Here is an 18,137-nt window from a genome sequence, read left to right on the forward strand (position 1 = left end):
CGTTTTCAACTCCATCGATTTTCACCAAAAGTTCGTCATTTATCTAATAATAGGTATCTAACGGTGTCAAGTTTATCCCGTGTCCCGAGCAAAGAGTTTAGCTCAACTTATACGGATGTGTGGATCGACTCAAAGCATATGCGGGTCAGCTCTACTGGTAAGTTCGGTAAGCTCGGTCTAGCGCATGGATGTAAAGAGTGGCTCAGATATGAATAACCAGGACTCAAGGACCCATCACTTCACTAGTATCGCTAGTATCTAGCCTATCCTCATGTACGTTAGAGACTAATCTGCTGCTGTCTTTGACTTTTTACTATCTTTCAAAACGTTCAAACGAGATTCCTCTTTAGCTTGTTTAGTATCAACAAAGAAAATGAACGGAAATATGACAGACAGCCTTTATCTTTGTGTTTTGCTTGGAGCATCGAAAATGTCACTTATGAGTAGAGTACAAATTAAAATGTGTCTGTCGGGTTTAATTCGTCAGGTGTAGATACGCCCAAAGCAAAATATTGAAGTGTCTAAATGGTTCACCATGGGCAAAAAGAGCATGGTACAACGTCAAAATCTACCAAAATTACCATTGCTGAAGTGTCATTGTCTCTGTCACTCTTGCTTCTGAACGAAAATTTGGCTCCGAGGCGTGTGAGATTTCTTTGGCGAAATTGCAGGATTGCACCAATCCGCGAAACTAATTGAAACGGTAATTTACCCAAAAGCATCATCATCTGCAATAATTGCGGCATTGCAGTGCAGTGCAGTGCACTCTTCCAAACGCAATCATTCGGTGCCGCCAGCTTGTTATTATGAACCGCTGTGCTTAGTTATATAATGTGTGATAATGTTATTCCTTCACTTTTAGCACATTTCTCGGTGTTGCGGGTAATTTTGGACCAGTAACAGTACAGCCATGGGTCACGGATTCGGTGAACTTGCGAAGGTACGTGGAATTGTCACGCACAAGATCTCTCCCTTCGAGCAGCGCGCCTTTGCGAATGTGATCAGCAAGGGTGTACCGAATACGCTTCGACGAATTCGCTCCCAAATTTTCATCGTGGCCCCGCGTAAGTGTTTTGGTTGTTACTGGCCAATGGCCCTCCCCAATCGCATACTAATGTTTCCCTTATCCTTCAATCTGTGCAGCATTCGTCATGGGATACATGATTTACAACTATATCGAGAACTTGCACACCCAGATGAATCGTAAGAATCCGGCCGAGTTTGCGAACGACTCGTAATCGCGTCATTTCGAGAAAGAGGGATGCCTTGGCATATTTGCTAAACGTGTGTCACATGCAGGCAGGATAGCAGCATAATAAACATATTTAAAATGTGATTGAATCGTCGTGAACATTTTGCTCTGAGAAACGGTAATAGCCATCCTTATGATGCGCAGTTCTGCATCATTTAGGAAAAATGGTCGGCATGTTGTTAAACTGTAGTTTCAACAATGCACACAGAGAGTGAAATTCACGATTAAATTAAATTAACGGACAACACTTTTTCCATGGCTACGAGAGCATAGAAAAACATCAAATTTAGTCAAATCACTTCCAATCCGGTTAGCCACTGTCTCTATGGTAACGAAGCAATGCCTGCTGTCGTTGTTTGCTTCAATATTGATTTGAACTTTTGTTATTATTGCCATTGAATATTTTATTAACGAAATTCTGTTCGCCATACTAGTTATAACAATATTTTATTTAGCAGTAGTGCAAAATATTGTTAAGAAAGCTGGAAATGTGTGCAAAATTCAAAGGATCGCAGTACTTGAAGCTTTGAATCGTGGAACCGTAACGTTGGATAGATTGCGTGCTGGCGTTTTAAAAATAGTAGTGCGTTTTCTTAGATCCGTTCGCATTCTTATTGGGTGCGTTTTTGCGACCTATTCATTCCATACTGCTGGAAGCTATCAAAACGCCGATTTGGTTTTTTTGCACCTCCCCCGAAACCGTGAACGAGTGAAACGAGTCGATGGAACCGAAAAGAGTATCAACGAACCTTGCCACCATGTATGGTAGGTAAGTCCTTAAGATGTGGCAGTTGTACTGCTGGGATGGTTGCGATGGCTGGGCTGGAAGAGTATTTGTTGATTTGAGGTCATAGCGTGCATAAGCCGCTTTTAGTCAACGGCACGGACAACGTGTATAAATCAGTATGACAAAAAGCGGGACACAAACATCATGCTCACCCCGTCCTAGCGAGAGGGCAATGCTCTACATAGTGAACGTGCCAATGTAGTCCACGTTTCCGATACCCCGAAAGCCCTTGAAATGGGTTTATGCCGCATCTAGTAGGCTAGTCACAGTCATGCTGGCTGCACAGTGTTGTGCCAGCAGCGATGCGGCGTAGATGGAGGGCAGCAAATATCAGCGAAAAATGCGAAGAGGTCTGTTGAGTCCATGGATGGTGTAGTGTAATCCTGTTTCTTTTCTATCCTTTCTATCCCCAACCCGTTGAACGGAAAATGTTAACCCTATGCAAGGCTTGCCACAGGTCACGAACGGATGAAGATTTGCTTCTGCACCGATCTGGACAAATCGGTGCTGATTAGTAACTTTGAAAAGCGTGGCTGGGTGCAGGTGACGGCCGATGACGACTGGAACTTTTACTGGGCTGGTACGGGCACCTGTCGTAACATTTTCAGCGTCGACAGCGGGTACCGGATGCACGACAACCAGCTCATCAACCACTTCCCGAACCATTACGAGCTGTCGCGGAAAGATTTGCTGGTGAAGAACATCAAACGCTACCGGAAGGATCTCGAGCGCGATGGGAACCCGCTGGCGGAAAAGACGGAAGCAAACATTCCGGGAGGGTCCAAGTATCTGTACCTCGACTTCATACCGATCACGTTCGTCCTGCCGGCCGATTACAACATGTTCGTGGAGGAGTACCGCAAAAATCCTCAGAGTACGTGGATCATGAAACCGTGCGGTAAGTCCCAGGGTGCAGGCATTTTTCTCATCAACAAGCTGTCTAAACTAAAGCGCTGGTCCAGGGAGGCTAAGACATCCTTCCATCCTCAAATCGGCAAAGAGAGCTACGTCATCTCAAGGTACGGTGGTAACCAGCGTAAGTAATGATGGTTGCTAACAAAGTAGCCTAATTCGTATTGGCTCGTTTGCTTTGCCAGATACATCGAGAACCCACTGCTGATTGGTGGCAAAAAGTTTGACCTCCGGCTGTACGTCCTGGTAACATCGTTTCGCCCGCTGAAAGCGTATCTGTTTCGTCTTGGGTTCTGTCGCTTTTGCACGGTCAAGTACGATACAAGCGTTACCGAGCTGGACAACATGTACGTCCATCTTACGAACGTTAGTGTGCAGAAGCACGGAGTAAGTCTTATTGGGAGCATACTGACTCCCAGCACTCGCTCGGATGACCGCAGGATTAATTAAAGTATGGTTCTATCCTGTCAGGGTGAATACAATAACCATCATGGCGGCAAGTGGAGTGTGCAAAATCTGCGCCTCTATCTCGAGGGCACGCGTGGGAAGGAAGTAACGGACAAGTTGTTTGGGTCCATCACTTGGCTTATAGTACACTCGTTAAAAGCGGTTTCAAGTGTTATGGCCAGTGATAGGCACTGCTTCGAATGCTACGGTTACGATATCATTATCGATAATACATTGAAACCGTGGCTGGTCGAGGTGAATGCTTCGCCGTCACTAACTTCGACTACCGCCAACGATCGCATCCTGAAGTACAAGCTGATCGACAACATCCTCAACATCGTGCTGCCGCCCGACGGAGTGCCTGAGTAAGTACAAGCTGTTATTCACTTATCTTCGCCTCGTTGGCATATGGTGGAGGAATATATCGGTGCTATCATCCTTCTTCATTTAGTGTGCGATGGAATAAGATTCCAAGCCCGGATATGTTGGGCAATTTTGACTTGCTGATAGATGAGGAGATAGCAGCGCAGGACGATAATATGCAGAACAGCAACAATGGTAAACATCGCTCTAACAGCAATAGATGGAAATAGCAGCTAAATTAATTGGGATGCAGACACTTTTGAACGACTGAAATAAATTAGTCAAACAACTGGAAATGTCCGTACACGGGAACGGAGCCCGATCTTTTGCGGAACGGGGCCAGCAAACACACACAACGTACGATTTATATTTCTTGTTCGTTTATTTGTTCTATTGCTTGGGCTTCGTGTTGAATGTTGTTCTGTTGTACGAATGTTCTCGTGTGTGTGTGTGTGTGTGTTTTTTAAGTTGTAACATGCACAAGTTTTTTTTCGTTCATATATCTTCGAGGTTCGTTTTGTGTGTTTGTGTGTGTGTGTTGTAGCGCAATTCGTTCACTCTCTGTGTGTGTTGTAATTTAATATTCTCTCCTAATAGTTGTTGTTGTTACCGTTTTGCAATTATATAATTGGTTTTACTAGTTTCGATTTTATGTTGACTTTTGTTTCCTTGTGTGCGTCCATAAATAGTCTTACCCCCTTTTGTTTTTTTCGTTTCATTTTTTTCTCTATACTTTATTCCCAATTTTCCATTTTTTCCGATCGCCCATATTTTCCGGCCTGTAATGCGTGTAACGCTTCGCCTTCATAATCTGCTTGGCCCAATTAAAATAGTAATTCCACCTCATAATTTAACCTCCGTTGTGCGAGCTTTTCGTTTCATGATAGTTGCTGTAGTAAAGGTTGCAATTCTGTTTTACTACAATGCATTATCCTCGAAATTTCCCCAAGATGACCTACAAGCTTCCGAGAGCTTTAACGCGTTTCTTTAACAAACGAAACAGGATAAAAACTTTTTGACATTGTATTTCTCTGTGTGTGTGTGTGTGGTATGTGTGAACAGAAGCCATTGTTTTGTAGGTAACATGTAAGTTGTTTTACCCCCTATTAATAATCAAACAAGATTTTGATTATGCGCTTATTTGTACAAATCATTCACGTGGGCTGCATTGAAATTGCAAAACAAAAAAATATGGCTATTCCTTTATATACAAAGAGATTGTCGTACTTCCTCAGTTCACTGGAATAATATAAGAACTATAACAAATGGCAGCGTAATGACCAATCCCCGAAAGAAGATACATACTTCGAACGTTATATTTGGTGAACAAAACGCCGTACATCTGCCAAAAGCGTCACAATTTAAATATAACTTACTCGCAAAACGTTAAATAAGACGACAAAAAAACGTATCCTTCCTATTACAATAAGATGTGCACAAAAATATACAGATCGAACCGGGTTTCGCTTGGGTACAGGATCAGATTTGCACACTTTTTCTTCTTCGTTTTAAATTAAAGAGTTAAAAACAACGCTTAACATCCCCTTATCGTTATTCGATTCAAATTATTCGCCTGCATTTGCAATTGCAACCGCGTTTAAATTCTTATTGTACAGATTCGACTGCCGGAACATGTGTTTAGGGGGTATCCTCTGCGGTTTATTATATTATGTTTCGGTGTTATTATGTTTTTGTTCGTAAGTTACTTTTTGTGTTGTACCCCCGAGCTCTAAGGGCAATGTGTTTCAGTATGCTGAAAACATTGATCAAAATTTGATTGACTTTCCGTTTGCTATCGCATCAAATCGATCTCGTTCGTGGAAGATTTCCTTCGTTCATGCTTGTTTTGTGGGGTTTGCTGTATTTTGCTTTTTCTCTGCAAATTTACGTTTCTTTCTTCTTTTTATAATTTGGTTTAACTGAATGAGAGTTTCTTTCTGTTCCTTTTTGGGGGTACATCTGCTTCTTCATGCAAAATTTGTCAATTGATTTTAATTGCTACTGTTTTTTTGTTTGTTTTAATTTTTACTGTGTTCTCTCCTAATGTTTAATTATTTACTTATGTGTTTTGTTCGTTGTTAGCTACCTATGTACATCAGAATCTCTGTTGGTTATCCTAAAAGTTTTTAAACTAATCTAACCATAATAAGTTACAATGCGTAGGCTATGTATAGTTGTATATATATATATAGTGTTATATACTCAATATATAGTCTTTATATCCTATTTATCCATGCGCCTGTGCTTTGGATAAATAAAGATGTACAACATATAAAGACGTATAAATACATGTACAGTTTCCAGTCATGAAGAGAGTCATCTATGTTGGTAGGCTCCACGTAGCTTGCATTGCCGCCGATGTCTAAACGTTTCATATTTATGTTGTTTCCTTCCAATCAATGTCTACAGCTTCTCTAATACATTCTAGTAAGGACATTTAAATTGGGAACGTAAGGGTATTCGTCTCTTTATTCACCGCGTCTTTTCAGCTCAATATGTAATGTTACTATGAATTTGTATGAAAAATTAAAGTAGTGTAGTGCTTGTGCTCCTATGTACAGCAGGGTCGATAGTGAGTGAAAAACATTGAAATCAAAACTTAAACAACACAGAACTCGAAACAATACGAGTCGAGACGAGAGACGAAAACTTAAGTGTTTACCATTTCTCCTAATTCCACTGACTGATTTGTGTGTTTTGTTAGGTATAGAAAGCGATATCCTTACGGAGCCTTACTATTTATATACGTTAGTGGTTTACTTGGTTTTGATTTATTTTAAAATTTTCGATTCAAAGTAGATAATTTGCTGCCTCCTAAATGTTCCTACGGTGTAAGTATATCATGCGGACAAATTTTCCGGCCGTTGAGAGCCCTTTTTGGAAAGCTATCGTTATTGGGGGTGGTTAAAAAAAACACAATGTTCGGTGTTTATAAGAGCGTCATTAATTTCACGTTCACGTACTTATGGTTGCAGTAACAAAGTTAATTGTAAAGAAGGTGTGGTTTATTTCGCACTGTCGAATGTCCTGCCCTTTTCCCTGCAAAGTACAACCAAATACATAAATATTTGTATAAACGGATCGAGTACTAATTTTATTGATTTATCCGTGCTACACTCTGCATCTTAATATGCAACTCAATTGCCCCCGCTATTTGCAAGCGGGTGGTTCTAGTCGTTGTGTGTGTGGGTCATTTAGCTGTTCAACCAACGAGATAGTTAATCGTCTTATCGTATTGATACTTATTCCTCTAAACGGCATACATTTCGTAGTCGTAACTCATTTTGTTGCACTATGTTCAATATTAGCATTATCGTGGATTGAAGTGTTTAATCTTGTTCTAATCTTTATACTTTTCAATGGAACAGTATGCCCATTAAACGTGTATGTGTGTGTGTTTTGTTAAGTTACATTTAGTTGGTTTTGTTTTCCTAGTATTTTCCAAGGCATCGCGTATGATGCATTGGTATGTCATCTTTTCTAAGGCTCGTAAAAAGTTAAAACACTTAAGTACATTATGCTAATGTTTTGTTTAATTGTACAAATAAAATATTTAAATTGCGTAAATTAAACTTCCAATAAAATCCACACAAACATGGCTTAACGCTAAATATGAGTACAGAGAGATGGGGGTAGGGTTCGGGGGGTTCAGGGGATGGGAATGAGCAGGAATCGTATGAACAAACATTTCACAAATTGCGTGTGCCTGGTTGTTTGTCGAATGAATAAATAGTGAAACTCAAAAGGGTTCCATAGCATTTCATCCCGGTTTTGTCTGTTTTATATAAATCGAGCAGGAGGAGTCAGTAGGACTTTACGTTCAAACAAAACCAAACACAATGCAATTTCAGAAGGGGAGGGGGGGTGCTGGGAAGGGGGGATGTGGTTTGAAATAAATAATTTTCCTTACAGTTCCCTTTTGTTCGTCAATGACTAGAACCAAGCAATTTGTTGAACATTGTATTGTGTCAGATTTGTCACAATTACATTAAACTATCTACTTGCACTATTCCTATCGTTTAGTTCTATCTTTTTTTGTTTTACTGTCTGTCTGTTATTCTGGCGCAAACGGGCTGCTGCTGCTTAACTGCTTAGAATAATGTAAGTACTGATTATCCACCAAACTATCGAACACATAGTACACACATCCGGGCGAAACATTCCAATCCAATTGCAATGCCGCAACGGTTTAGTTTACTATTTTGTACACATTACACTAATTATGTATGTAGCCCATTTTCGAACTAACAACCTTCTTCGTTGGTGTCAAACGTATGCAAAACAATCCAGAACGTTAGAGCGTCCCTTCCGTCGTTGCAGAGTTGCAAATATGCTCTTGTTTAAATTACCTTCTCGACCGGCAACTGCTCGACCCGCAGGCCAATTTTGTTACTGGAGGCCGTTAGAGGAGATTCTTTAATGTTAACAGCATTTGCGTGTTTAGTTTTAGTCGCGCGCGTTCGGGTCATTGTTATACCCATGATCCTGCCTTTTTTATGTTTTTATGTTTTCTTTGCTCGCCGTGCTTTTTTGCCGTATTGCGTCAACTGCTTTCTTTTCTGTATGATGAAGGCGGAGTTGGAGAGGAATGCATTTTAGAATATATGTGTATTGGGGCGGGGCGCATTGGCGCAGGAATCTTTAACAACATTTGGAACTTGGTAAAACTTCAAAACCTGACTGCCTATGTCGATATTAGTATCAGGTATGCGCTTTTGATCAGAGTTAATTTGAGATTTGAATTGTACTCTGTGTGTGTGTGAGTGTGTGTCAATGAACTGGTTAAGAAGTACCAAATGTGTAATTGTTTTGCAGAATTGTCAGAAACACAAGCCCGCGCGCACGTGTTTCGCAACGTTAACTTATTCAATCAATGATCTTTCGATCCAAAACTTGAAACAAAACTCGCTCAAAACTCACTCACTCCACGTGTTATCCTTGCATTAGTGTTGCTGTTTTCGTTGTATACGAATTATACGAACACGCTTTGTCGATAATATAGTAAATTAATTTTGGGAACAGTTTTGGTTTGCGTTTGTATTACAGGGGGCTTGGTGTAATGCGTGGCAATCGTGCAATCTTCCTATCCTCGTTCACTACGCTTCGAACGCTTGTTGGCCGCGTTGGTATGGCGGCTCGGGGCAACAGGATCCACGTCCGTATCACTAACCGAATCGATAAACGGGAGTGTTTGCAGTAGGGATCGTTTTCTGTGTGTCTTCGTTGTTGTTGCTGCTGCTGCGAGTGACTGTTGTGGCGCTGTTGGCTGCACAGTAGTAGTGCCATCACTACTGGCTGCTCGTTGTTCCATAGCGGACGATGGATCGTGTTGTGCGTCAGCTGCGAGTTGCCCACGCTCGTCAGGATCAAGAGGTTGAATGGTGTCCGTGATGGCCGACACCGTTGGCTGCAGGTTTTCGTCGCGGCTTGATTGTGCGGGAGCCACGTCGAGTCTGGACCCGACTGGTTCTGCTGCAATAACACCAGCATTGACCTTAGTGGAGACAGCGGCAAACGTCCGTTCAATTGCTGCTTCATCTGGCGCTTGATTAAAAGGTTGTTTACTGCTAATTGTGCTGCTTGCTCCGGTCTCTGCTGCTGCTGCTTCTGTTGGCGGCATTGCGTTACGGCTGGTTCGGTCAACTCGGGTAGCCGCTTTCGATAAACTATTGGTGGTCGCTGTCCTGTGAGGCAGACTGCGGTGCAGCAGCTGATGCTCCAACATCTTTGGGGTCGTTGCTTGCGATGGTTGATTATGATAAGGTGAGCTAGCGTTGAGCCTACTGTTCGCATTAAGCTCCTCCACCATTCGTAGTGCACCGCGATGATTAGCAACAGTGCAGTTATCGTCGTAACGACAGGTGATCTTGCCGTTCTGCAATCGTTGCCGGGAGTGTATGTTTGTTGCCCATCGATCGTATTCCCGTGTTTGGTGGTAGCACGCATTTTAAGAACGAAGGATTGATGATTGAGTTGGGATGTTTGATATTGGGTTGCGATTGTTCAAAAGCAAAACGGATGGTTAGAGTTCGACAGAGTAGTGCATGTAGCGCAAGATGCAATTAGTTTGTATATTGAGTTTAAAATGTGTGCATCGGTTATGTTTGGTGTTTTTGGGTGCGGGAAGTTGATTCATGTTGAAGTAGTCGTTTTGTTTGGACCGGGTGTTATAGTTGGTGCAGTTCGGTCGATGGGAGTACCACCAAGCGGGTGCAGCAAGTGTTGGCAAGTGTTGGAGTTTTTGCAAGTGGTTTTCCAAAACCGTTGTTCACATGTTGTATGTTGTATGATGTGATTTGTTGTTGTGTGGTTGGTCATGTTGGTCATCAGGTGTAGGATCACCGATGTGCGCGTGCATGTGTTGGAGATGTTGTGTAGATAAAACGCAGAAATGTGAAACACGCAGCGATGTAGCGTTTGTGGAAATAGGGAAAGAATAAGATAAGAAATTAAGACACAAGTAAATTAAGGGACGCTTCAGTATTTGTCTTAACACTTGTAACTACTAATTATCCTACAAAACGTATCGAAAAAGTAACCAAAAAAGAAAAAACCAGAAAAAAAAAACATTTGCTAGTATGAATTTAAATTTTGCAATATTTAAGAACTTTTTTGGTTGGTTTTGTTTTGTTTTTTTTTTGCAACACATCATACAAAGCATTTTTTGTTTTGTCTTTTCTTTTGTCAAAGTCCATTTGTTTGGAATTTTGAGTTTGCGTTAAACCAATGCAATGCTCTGTTGCTTTGCGGAGTTGGCTGCATCTTTCCTATGGTACAGTATCTTTCGCAATTGTGGCCGTTGCTGTGGCCGTGTTGTTTGATTAAAAAATGGAGTTCTTGAATATTTTTTTCACTTTACTGTCATGTGTATAAACGTACGCTAAACGTATATCTAACACAGTCTATACATTTTATTGCATCGAATGGAGTGAACAACCGTTTACTAAGCGTGCATAAAGGAACAAAAAAATATATATCGGACATGCTGCTTAATTGCTATTTTAACGAAACATCGTAATAACTATCAGCAGTAAGGCAATCAAACTGAATGCAACTAAGAACACATCAAGTGAAATGATGAAGGTGCATTAGGTATTATACTGAAAAGAAGAAGAAAAAACGAAAAAAGAGAAGAGAAAAAAACAGAAACTATAAATACTTGCAAATTTACCCCAAAACATATAACGCATATATGTTTGGCTACCAAACAAGGGGCGAATAAATGTTGGGTCGCTTTACTGCCTAACGAGCTATAATTTACATGTGTGTGAGTGTGATTAAATGAGTTCAGTACAATTGCATACTAAACTCGTTAAGTGCTAATTACGCAAACAGCAGGTGACTTTTTGTACTCTTAACTCATTTAGGTACAAAACTACCTTCAAAAGCACTCGCACTCAAATCATTATTGTGTGTGTGTGTTATTTTTTTAATTAAAAATCATTCAATAGGGATGCACAACTGATCTAAACGGGTTACTAATGTATCCACTTCTTGAAGGAGGTACAACTAAACAGACTATGCACTCACAAGAGAGAGAAAGAGAGAGATAGATAGAGAAAGAGAGACATAAAGAGTGCAGTTACAGAAATGGTGGAGCAAAAATTTAAAATGTACACGAAAACACTAGATCACTTGAGGCGAATTGCAATCAGTGAGTGAGAGTGTATGAAACAGTACCCACAACAAGAGTTAGATATAATCACAGTGGTGGTGGAATAGAACAAACGTTTGTTTTTTGGAAGGAAAAGTAATGATGTGATTTCACGGATACGTTCAAAAAATTGCTATTCGTGGTTGGTGCAGTGATGTTTTTGTTTAACTTAATTTAATCAAACCATACATGTTAATGAAATTAATTGCAGTTTAATTGTAACGGAACGTAATAATTTGAACAAAACACATGTAAGGACATGAGCTCTGCTTGTTGCATTTTTGGTTTTGTTTTGTTGCAGTATGTACAGGAAAGTTACATACTGCAGCATCACTATATATATATACACACGTACACACATACAAGTTAATGCAAACGAACACCATGTTACAGTACTTAGAACAGTGTGTTAATATTTAGTGGTAAGTTGTCGGATAGTTGCATTAACGAAATTTGAATTTGCTTAGTTTAATAAACGGATGGTAGTAACAAAAGTCCAAAGTTATTTTGTACCGGAAAAACGGGGTGTAGAACGAGAAGATTAACGAGAGACACGACTATACAGTAGGCACAATTTCTTACGATCGGGTATGTCAACTCCATGAGCATATTTACGCAGCGTAATAATGCAGAGGGGTTAATGAAGTGCGGGCAAATGTTCTACTGCGGATGATCGGCGGTATGCAAATGCACATGTTCGATTTGTGACTGAAAAAGGCATAACTTGCAAACTCTTGACTTGCACAAGAAGAAAGGTTTTTTTTTTAAAGAAAAGGACATTCTTTTGGATTTTTGTTCCCAAAATCTGCGTGCGGAGCAACAGTGCCAATTTGTGTTTTTGTTTTGCCAAAAAACATTTGTTCCTAATAATGCTTGTTTTTTGTTTTGTTTTTATTAAAGGTTGTTAAAAGGGCTTGCAAGCTATTGCTTCGATTCATCTGAGTTTGTGTATTTTTTGTTTGCAAATATTTTTTGTTACATTTAATGATGCATTTGATTCTAACAGAGTATACAATATTGAATGCACATGGACAACTGCGTAAAATCATTTGATTGAAACATCAAAAATAGGTATAATATAGCCAAATGATAAATAGCCGTTGGCAACCGAGGACAGCAATAATCAACAAGTTTAATACGGTAAAACGAACTTAAGTAGAAAACACAACCTTCAACAACAACAAAAAAACAAACAAAAACAAACGAAAAAAAGGGAATTAACACAAATTCAAACAAATAATCATCGACAAAAGAAACAACCGAAATCATACGTTTAACTCGAATGTTAGTGTATTTAAAGAGTGATTTTTTACCGATGCACACAACACGCGGAATTGCTCACCAGTAGGGCACAGTAGGGGACCTGGAATGTAATTTGTTCGCAGGTTACAGGGTTAAATTAGTTAAGTCATGTAGTATATTATGGTTGGTAATGTTAATATCGAATACAGAGCTGTGAAAGATTAGCAGTTCTAGCAATAGGAGAGTAATGAAAGTAATGGGGACATAAACAATAGTGTAAAGAAAACAATAAGACAATAGGAGGGAACATACGTCGTAATGGAAGGCTACTAAATGTTAGTTATACTATTATTATTCGGTTCGGTGGAGTCGTCAAGCGTATAGTTAGCATGTAAGGCTAATGTTACAAACAACCAATGCAAGTGAGTAGAGTTTTAGAATGTTAAAGTTTGTTGTGTCCTGATAGAGACGCCGGGTTCTAACGAAGAAGAAGAACTCTAGTCTTCTTCCTCTTGCTTGGCACTACAACCTCGAGAGGTCTCGGCCCGCCATCTCTGGCTTTCTGTGGCTTGAATTTACCCGTAGCAAAGTAGTCAGCCCTGCGTACGGGGAGGTGGTTTGGATGGGATTTGAACCCAGGTCTTGCCGTGTCTGGCGTGTAAGACTGGCGCCGTTATCGCCTCGAAGATGTGTTACGCTTTCCTTTATATTTTTGGTTTCATCCCATAGTTTGTTGACACTTTGCCATAGAGGTTTGTTTCATAGTTTTTTTTTTATTGTTTGTTATATATTTTTTATACCATTATATTTTTCGATACATTCATTTTCTAGTAAAAATTAAAACAAATCTAAAGGGATGAATATAATTGTTTTTCCTATAAGCTAACAAAAAAATATTTCGTTTTTTTTTTGTAATGCTATTTTGTGTAAGGCAGAACATTTGTATTTCATACTAAACTTTGAACGTACACATAAAATGCTTAAAATTATCATTGTATAGTAAGCAGGTGTTTCAAGAGTTATTCTCATATCCAAAATATCTAGGAAATTGTTAAGCAACTGTAGAACGAAATCAAAAATACCATGACCGATGACCATGTCCATTCGAACAGGTCTAACAAAAAAAACCAGTTGATTCTATTATATTAATGTTAATGTCTACAGTCATTAAAAAGTATCACTCAGGGGATTGTTTCAAATGCATAGTGATTCCAGTGATTCCGATTCCAGTACATGGATCGAAGCCCTGTATATAATAAAGCGTCAAGAAACCTCAGAAAAAACAAAAATGTATGGAAAACCCTGAAATAATTTCGATTCTTCTGGTTTAAATAATTATTAAGACTAGCATTTTCTTTTCATTCATTTTTACATAAAGATGCAATGTTCTCTTGCACGTTATTCTAAAATCACCCACGTCCTTTGTTAAAAATGTGCCACAAAAACATTCATCCATCATGTGTTAGTTCTAGTGTCGTTAGTAAACTAACAGCGATAATTTGGAAAACATTGATCCAACCAAGTCAGGATGGTTCTAAATGCTGTTGTTAAAACGTCGCCAAACTAACCTTCCATAGTTGTTTGCAAGTGCAAAGATCGTAGCCAAAGTAAGAAATAATAACATCAAAGTTGAGTCCCATTTAAGTTCCCGGTATACGGTACACGCGAGGCAGCTATCAACTAGATAGTTAGTAACACGTATTTCGGCTGTACGCACTATATTGCACGATCGAGTAACGTATTGTAGAACAACGTCCAACAAATGTACAAGCAATACACATGATACATGTCACAAGAAGTACTATATTTCCATGCAGAAAAGAAGAATTGAAAAAAGGATTAATTAAGCATGATCTCAAATATATTCCATTGGCATGGGTTTCGGTACATAAGATAGTCTAAAGAGATGGCAAGCACAGATCGCCCCCGAAGACTGTTTGGTAGATCAGTAGAGCAAGTACAGTGTCGTGTTTTTGTTTTGCATACTCTTAATAACATAATTTCCGAGCAGCATTCTCTGCAATGCGATTGTTGTACTGTTATGCGAAACCGAAAAGCATCTGATAGATAAGCTACCCCTATTCACATGGTAGGGATATCAAGCCACATGATTAGTAAAGTACGAGAATGTTGACTCCACAGCAAATACAGTAAAATGTAATATTTTTTAGTGAGCGTGTCCCCCAAAAAGAAAAAAAGAAAACGGAAGGGACACATTTGCGACTGCTTTTGTTGTTGTTGTTGTTGTAGTAATAGTAGTAGAACCTAAACTTGATCTTTTCTAACCGTAGAAAGCAACTCAAAAATAGTAAACGTTCTAATTGCTGTGGTTTCTGCAGTGCTACCAATGTATAAATAGTAGTAGGTCACCGTAGTGAACACCGACACTTACCTTACAGGAACAGGTGGTACATTCTCTGGACGGATATTTAAACGGTCCAGGCGGGTATACATGGTTCCCGTACAAGCATGTTGTTCCGACACCGACATCCTCAGCGCCACTGCTAGTAATTAGTTTCGTCAGGTTCGCAAACCCGCACCTGTCGTCCGGACATCGTGGACAACAGTCTGCCGGTCCGGCCGGCATCGGATTATCACATGTTAGTGGAGGACACTCAAGCTTCCAACAGTCAAATTCGCCGTACTAAAACAACGACAGAGCGAAACAAAACGATTGACCAGATTGGACGCGCGTGGTCGGGTGTCGGGCCTTGCGCCGGTGTATACGTACCAAACATTCACACGTTTGACATTGATATATCCACTGCTCGCCGCTGCGAAACGTGACATGCTTCAGCTCCTGGTGCTGACAGGACTGTTTGGGGTCGCACTGCGGGCAGCACAGTTCGCTGACAACCCCTGGGCGCCACGACGAACAGTTGCACGGGGGCTCGACACAGCTGATCACACCCTTTGAGCAGGTACACATTTTGCATGGTGCATTACTGGGCGATACTTTGTCACCGTCGCGCAGCTCGCGATCCTCGAACATGCAACTTAGTCTGCAGTCCGGATCGCCTTCGGCCGGACACTCGCATCGGAAGTGTCCCGGCGTGTTCACGCACTGGGCCGTCGGATGACAGCTATGCGTATTGAGGTAACACTCATCTATATCTACACACTCTTTGCCTTTGGTTTCGAATCCGGCCTTGCACTTGCAGAAGTACCTGCAAGTATAGATACCACGATACAGTTAGTTTGATCTTGATCGTGATGTTGTGGTCCGCCCGCAAACCCCCCCCCCCCCCCTCTTTTCGTACACTTACCAGCCCGGCATGTTTACACAATCCGTCGTGTCCTTACATCGATGCAGCCCTGTCGCACACTCGTCCAGATCTTTCTCGCACGATTCGCCGATGTATCCCGTGCGGCAGGTGCAGACATTCGGTGATCGACATTCACCCCCGTTCAAGCAAGTTTGATTGCACACAGCTGCAATTATAAGCGTAATTAGTTGAACTCCAATACCGCGACCCTGATTATTGGTAACTTTTTGACTTACGTTTGCAGTCGCGCCCATTGCCGGTGTAGCCTTCCTTACATTGGCAATGGTACGAACCGAGCGTGTTAATGCAATCCGCATTCTCGTGGCAATTGTGATCGCCCGATTTACATTCGTCCATCTCCACGCAGTTAAACTTGTCCTGCCTTCGGTACCCAGGTAAACATTCGCAAATGTACGAGCCAAACGTGTTAACGCATCGCGTGTTGAGATGACAGTGGTTACCATTAAGACCACCCTGCTGAGTGCACTCATCCACATCTGGTAGTAGTTGGTGTTGGCAGCATCAAAGGAAATAGGGGAGCAAAGAAAAAATGTGTCAGTTGAGGAGTATGTTCTGGTGTTAGGACATTGCCGGGAAGAGACATTAATCACTCAAACGTCATATCCATCCAAACCCCCCAAATCCAAACCCCATATATCGTTAGTGCATTATTTCGATTCTTTAACCGTTTGATTCGCTTAGTGTGTCTAGTGTTACGAACGTTATACAGGTCGTCGTTGTGTGTGAACTGTGTGATTCAATTTCAAATAAATTGTTAGTAAAGCCTTCCTGTGATGTGCCGCTGTGTCAGTTATTCTGCTCTCTTGATTTATGATGTATGATTGTTGTGTGTGAACGGTTGATTTTTTTGAATGAAATTTGACTGTATTGTTTGTTAGCGTGTCCTCTGTTCTCGCCCAACTATGAATTGTTAAAAATATGTATGTAATATGAAAAAAACGGAATGTAATTAGATCATGTGTGTGTGTTTGTATTAGGACATAAAACAAAAAAAAACAATGGACACAATATTTCACCTTCGGTCGCTTGCAACTGTAATGCTTGTTCGTGCTTCTTTTTCTTTGAATGTTTGTTTCTGTGAGTAGAATTCTTGTGATGTTGCCTCCTATTACCGCCGCCGCCACCACCACCGCCATGCGGTCGCTTGTGTGGCCGTGCTTTTCGCCTATGTGGAGTATCTAAATTATTGAATTTATTTATTGAATTTTCTTATGGCGAGGGAACAAAGGTCTTCAAAGGGCTGTATGAAAAGTTGAACGATTAACCGTTGGCAGCAGCTTGTTTGCAGGGTTTGTCTGTTGTGCTTGTTGATTGTGGCGATTGATTTTTAATTGGTCCCTTAAACAGAAAATCATTGCATCGAGCATAGCGAACGCATTAGGCTGTTCCTCTAATCCCTTTTAGCCATCTGCAAATCCCGGCTTAAATGTCTAGTTTTGTTTTTGTGATGCATGAGAAACGGCCTGGCCGCATTGCTCCTACATTCCTAGTAGTTGTGTGGTGGAAAACATTGATGCGTGTTTTACTCGCAAATTTAAACCATGTACAATAGGTTTAATTTTACCAATTAGAAAAACATAAAATGTGGTAATGTACATGCTCAAAATGTACACACAAATGCACCGTGTGACCTTTTGCAGGCATTCACACCAAATAAACATGTACCGAGGCAAACACTCTCACTAACTATCACCGTTTGGCAAGGTGTGCCTACTTAGCTAAGCCCCAATATTTTTAACGATATTCCGATTCATTGGCAATGCTTCAAATGTTGCTGGTGTTAGTGTTGGTGTCTGCAATAATAATAGCACAAAGCATCCAAATCCAATGACAAATTGAAAAATTAATAATGATCTTATGATGTGATAATGTGTGCTCTTGATGAATGGTGCTGATTTGCGTGTTGAACTGTTTTGGGCCGTAGCCAAACTGAAGGCGATGCGCTTGAATGCGTCAAGGGCAATATCACGCCATTGAAAAGCTGTTTTTTATTCGGTTTTTAGTACCAGAAGAGTCTTGTTAATCGCGTTTAATTTGTTAATCGGCTTCAGGTTAACGCTGTTCTGCAATAGGCTACAGTACTTGATTGATTTACTACAGACGACTGATCGATCGATTTTGCACTCTGTATTAATTCTAAAAAAATGATCTTTTAATGTACGTAATCTAAAAAAAAACAAATATTTCGTTGAA

The 18,137-nt window shown here is 40.5% G+C and overlaps 3 protein-coding genes across 32 annotated transcripts in view; 2 read left to right on the forward strand and 1 right to left on the reverse strand.

Annotated features, from left to right (window-relative positions):
- The first annotated feature begins 542 nt into the window (after positions 1-542).
- On the forward strand, positions 543-1,336 carry LOC118517666 (cytochrome b-c1 complex subunit 8). The gene is made up of 3 exons (XM_036064045.1): positions 543-703; positions 863-1,064; positions 1,144-1,336. Exons 2-3 carry the CDS (start codon positions 911-913, stop codon positions 1,236-1,238), a joined length of 249 nt encoding a protein of 82 aa, XP_035919938.1. The 5' UTR covers positions 543-703; positions 863-910; the 3' UTR covers positions 1,239-1,336.
- LOC118517663 (probable tubulin polyglutamylase TTLL1) lies at positions 1,309-4,117 on the forward strand. Of its 3 annotated transcripts, none has more exons than XM_036064041.1 (5): positions 1,309-1,370; positions 2,486-3,058; positions 3,137-3,338; positions 3,423-3,763; positions 3,850-4,117. In XM_036064041.1, the coding sequence occupies exons 2-5, from the start codon at positions 2,508-2,510 to the stop codon at positions 3,989-3,991; spliced, it is 1,236 nt and encodes a 411-aa protein (XP_035919934.1). In that variant the 5' UTR covers positions 1,309-1,370; positions 2,486-2,507; the 3' UTR covers positions 3,992-4,117. The 3 variants fall into 3 exon arrangements, with proteins under 3 accessions (XP_035919934.1, XP_035919933.1, XP_035919932.1); XM_036064040.1 differs by lacking the exon at positions 1,309-1,370 and adding an exon at positions 1,479-2,389 and having other exon boundaries at positions 2,497-3,058; XM_036064039.1 differs by lacking the exon at positions 1,309-1,370 and adding an exon at positions 1,479-2,021.
- A 2-nt stretch (positions 4,118-4,119) lies between these two features.
- Positions 4,120-18,137, reverse strand: part of LOC118517658 (protein kinase C-binding protein NELL2-like) — a 48,212-nt gene continuing 34,194 nt past the window's right edge. For 23 of the 28 annotated variants that reach the window (XM_036064029.1, XM_036064021.1, XM_036064026.1 and 20 more), the window contains 7 exons: positions 16,961-17,122; positions 16,160-16,420; positions 15,924-16,089; positions 15,389-15,824; positions 15,050-15,301; positions 12,729-12,778; positions 4,120-9,636 (listed from right to left, as the gene is read on the reverse strand). In XM_036064029.1, the coding sequence (XP_035919922.1) occupies positions 8,802-9,636; positions 12,729-12,778; positions 15,050-15,301; positions 15,389-15,824; positions 15,924-16,089; positions 16,160-16,420; positions 16,961-17,122 (2,162 nt within the window). In that variant the 3' untranslated portion in view covers positions 4,120-8,801. The other 5 variants (XM_036064031.1, XM_036064032.1, XM_036064030.1 and 2 more) reach the window with 5 other exon arrangements.

This window comes from Anopheles stephensi, chromosome 2 (assembly GCF_013141755.1).
Source record: "Anopheles stephensi strain Indian chromosome 2, UCI_ANSTEP_V1.0, whole genome shotgun sequence".
Classification (NCBI taxonomy): Eukaryota; Metazoa; Arthropoda; class Insecta; order Diptera; family Culicidae; genus Anopheles; species Anopheles stephensi.

What these genes read in the sequence shown, in the direction of transcription:
- LOC118517666 (XM_036064045.1), top strand. Translation starts at nt 911, where the DNA reads ATGGGTCACGGATTCGGTGAACTTGCGAAGGTACGTGGAATTGTCACG. An exon ending in AATTTTCATCGTGGCCCCGC is followed by an intron (nt 1,065 to 1,143) that starts GTAAGTGTTTTG and finishes CAATCTGTGCAG; the next exon opens with CATTCGTCATGGGATACATG.
- LOC118517663 (XM_036064039.1), top strand. Translation starts at nt 1,975, where the DNA reads ATGGAACCGAAAAGAGTATCAACGAACCTTGCCACCATGTATGGTAG. An exon ending in CTTGCCACCATGTATGGTAG is followed by an intron (nt 2,022 to 2,485) that starts GTAAGTCCTTAA and finishes ACCCTATGCAAG; the next exon opens with GCTTGCCACAGGTCACGAAC. An exon ending in GAGAGCTACGTCATCTCAAG is followed by an intron (nt 3,059 to 3,136) that starts GTACGGTGGTAA and finishes TTGCTTTGCCAG; the next exon opens with ATACATCGAGAACCCACTGC.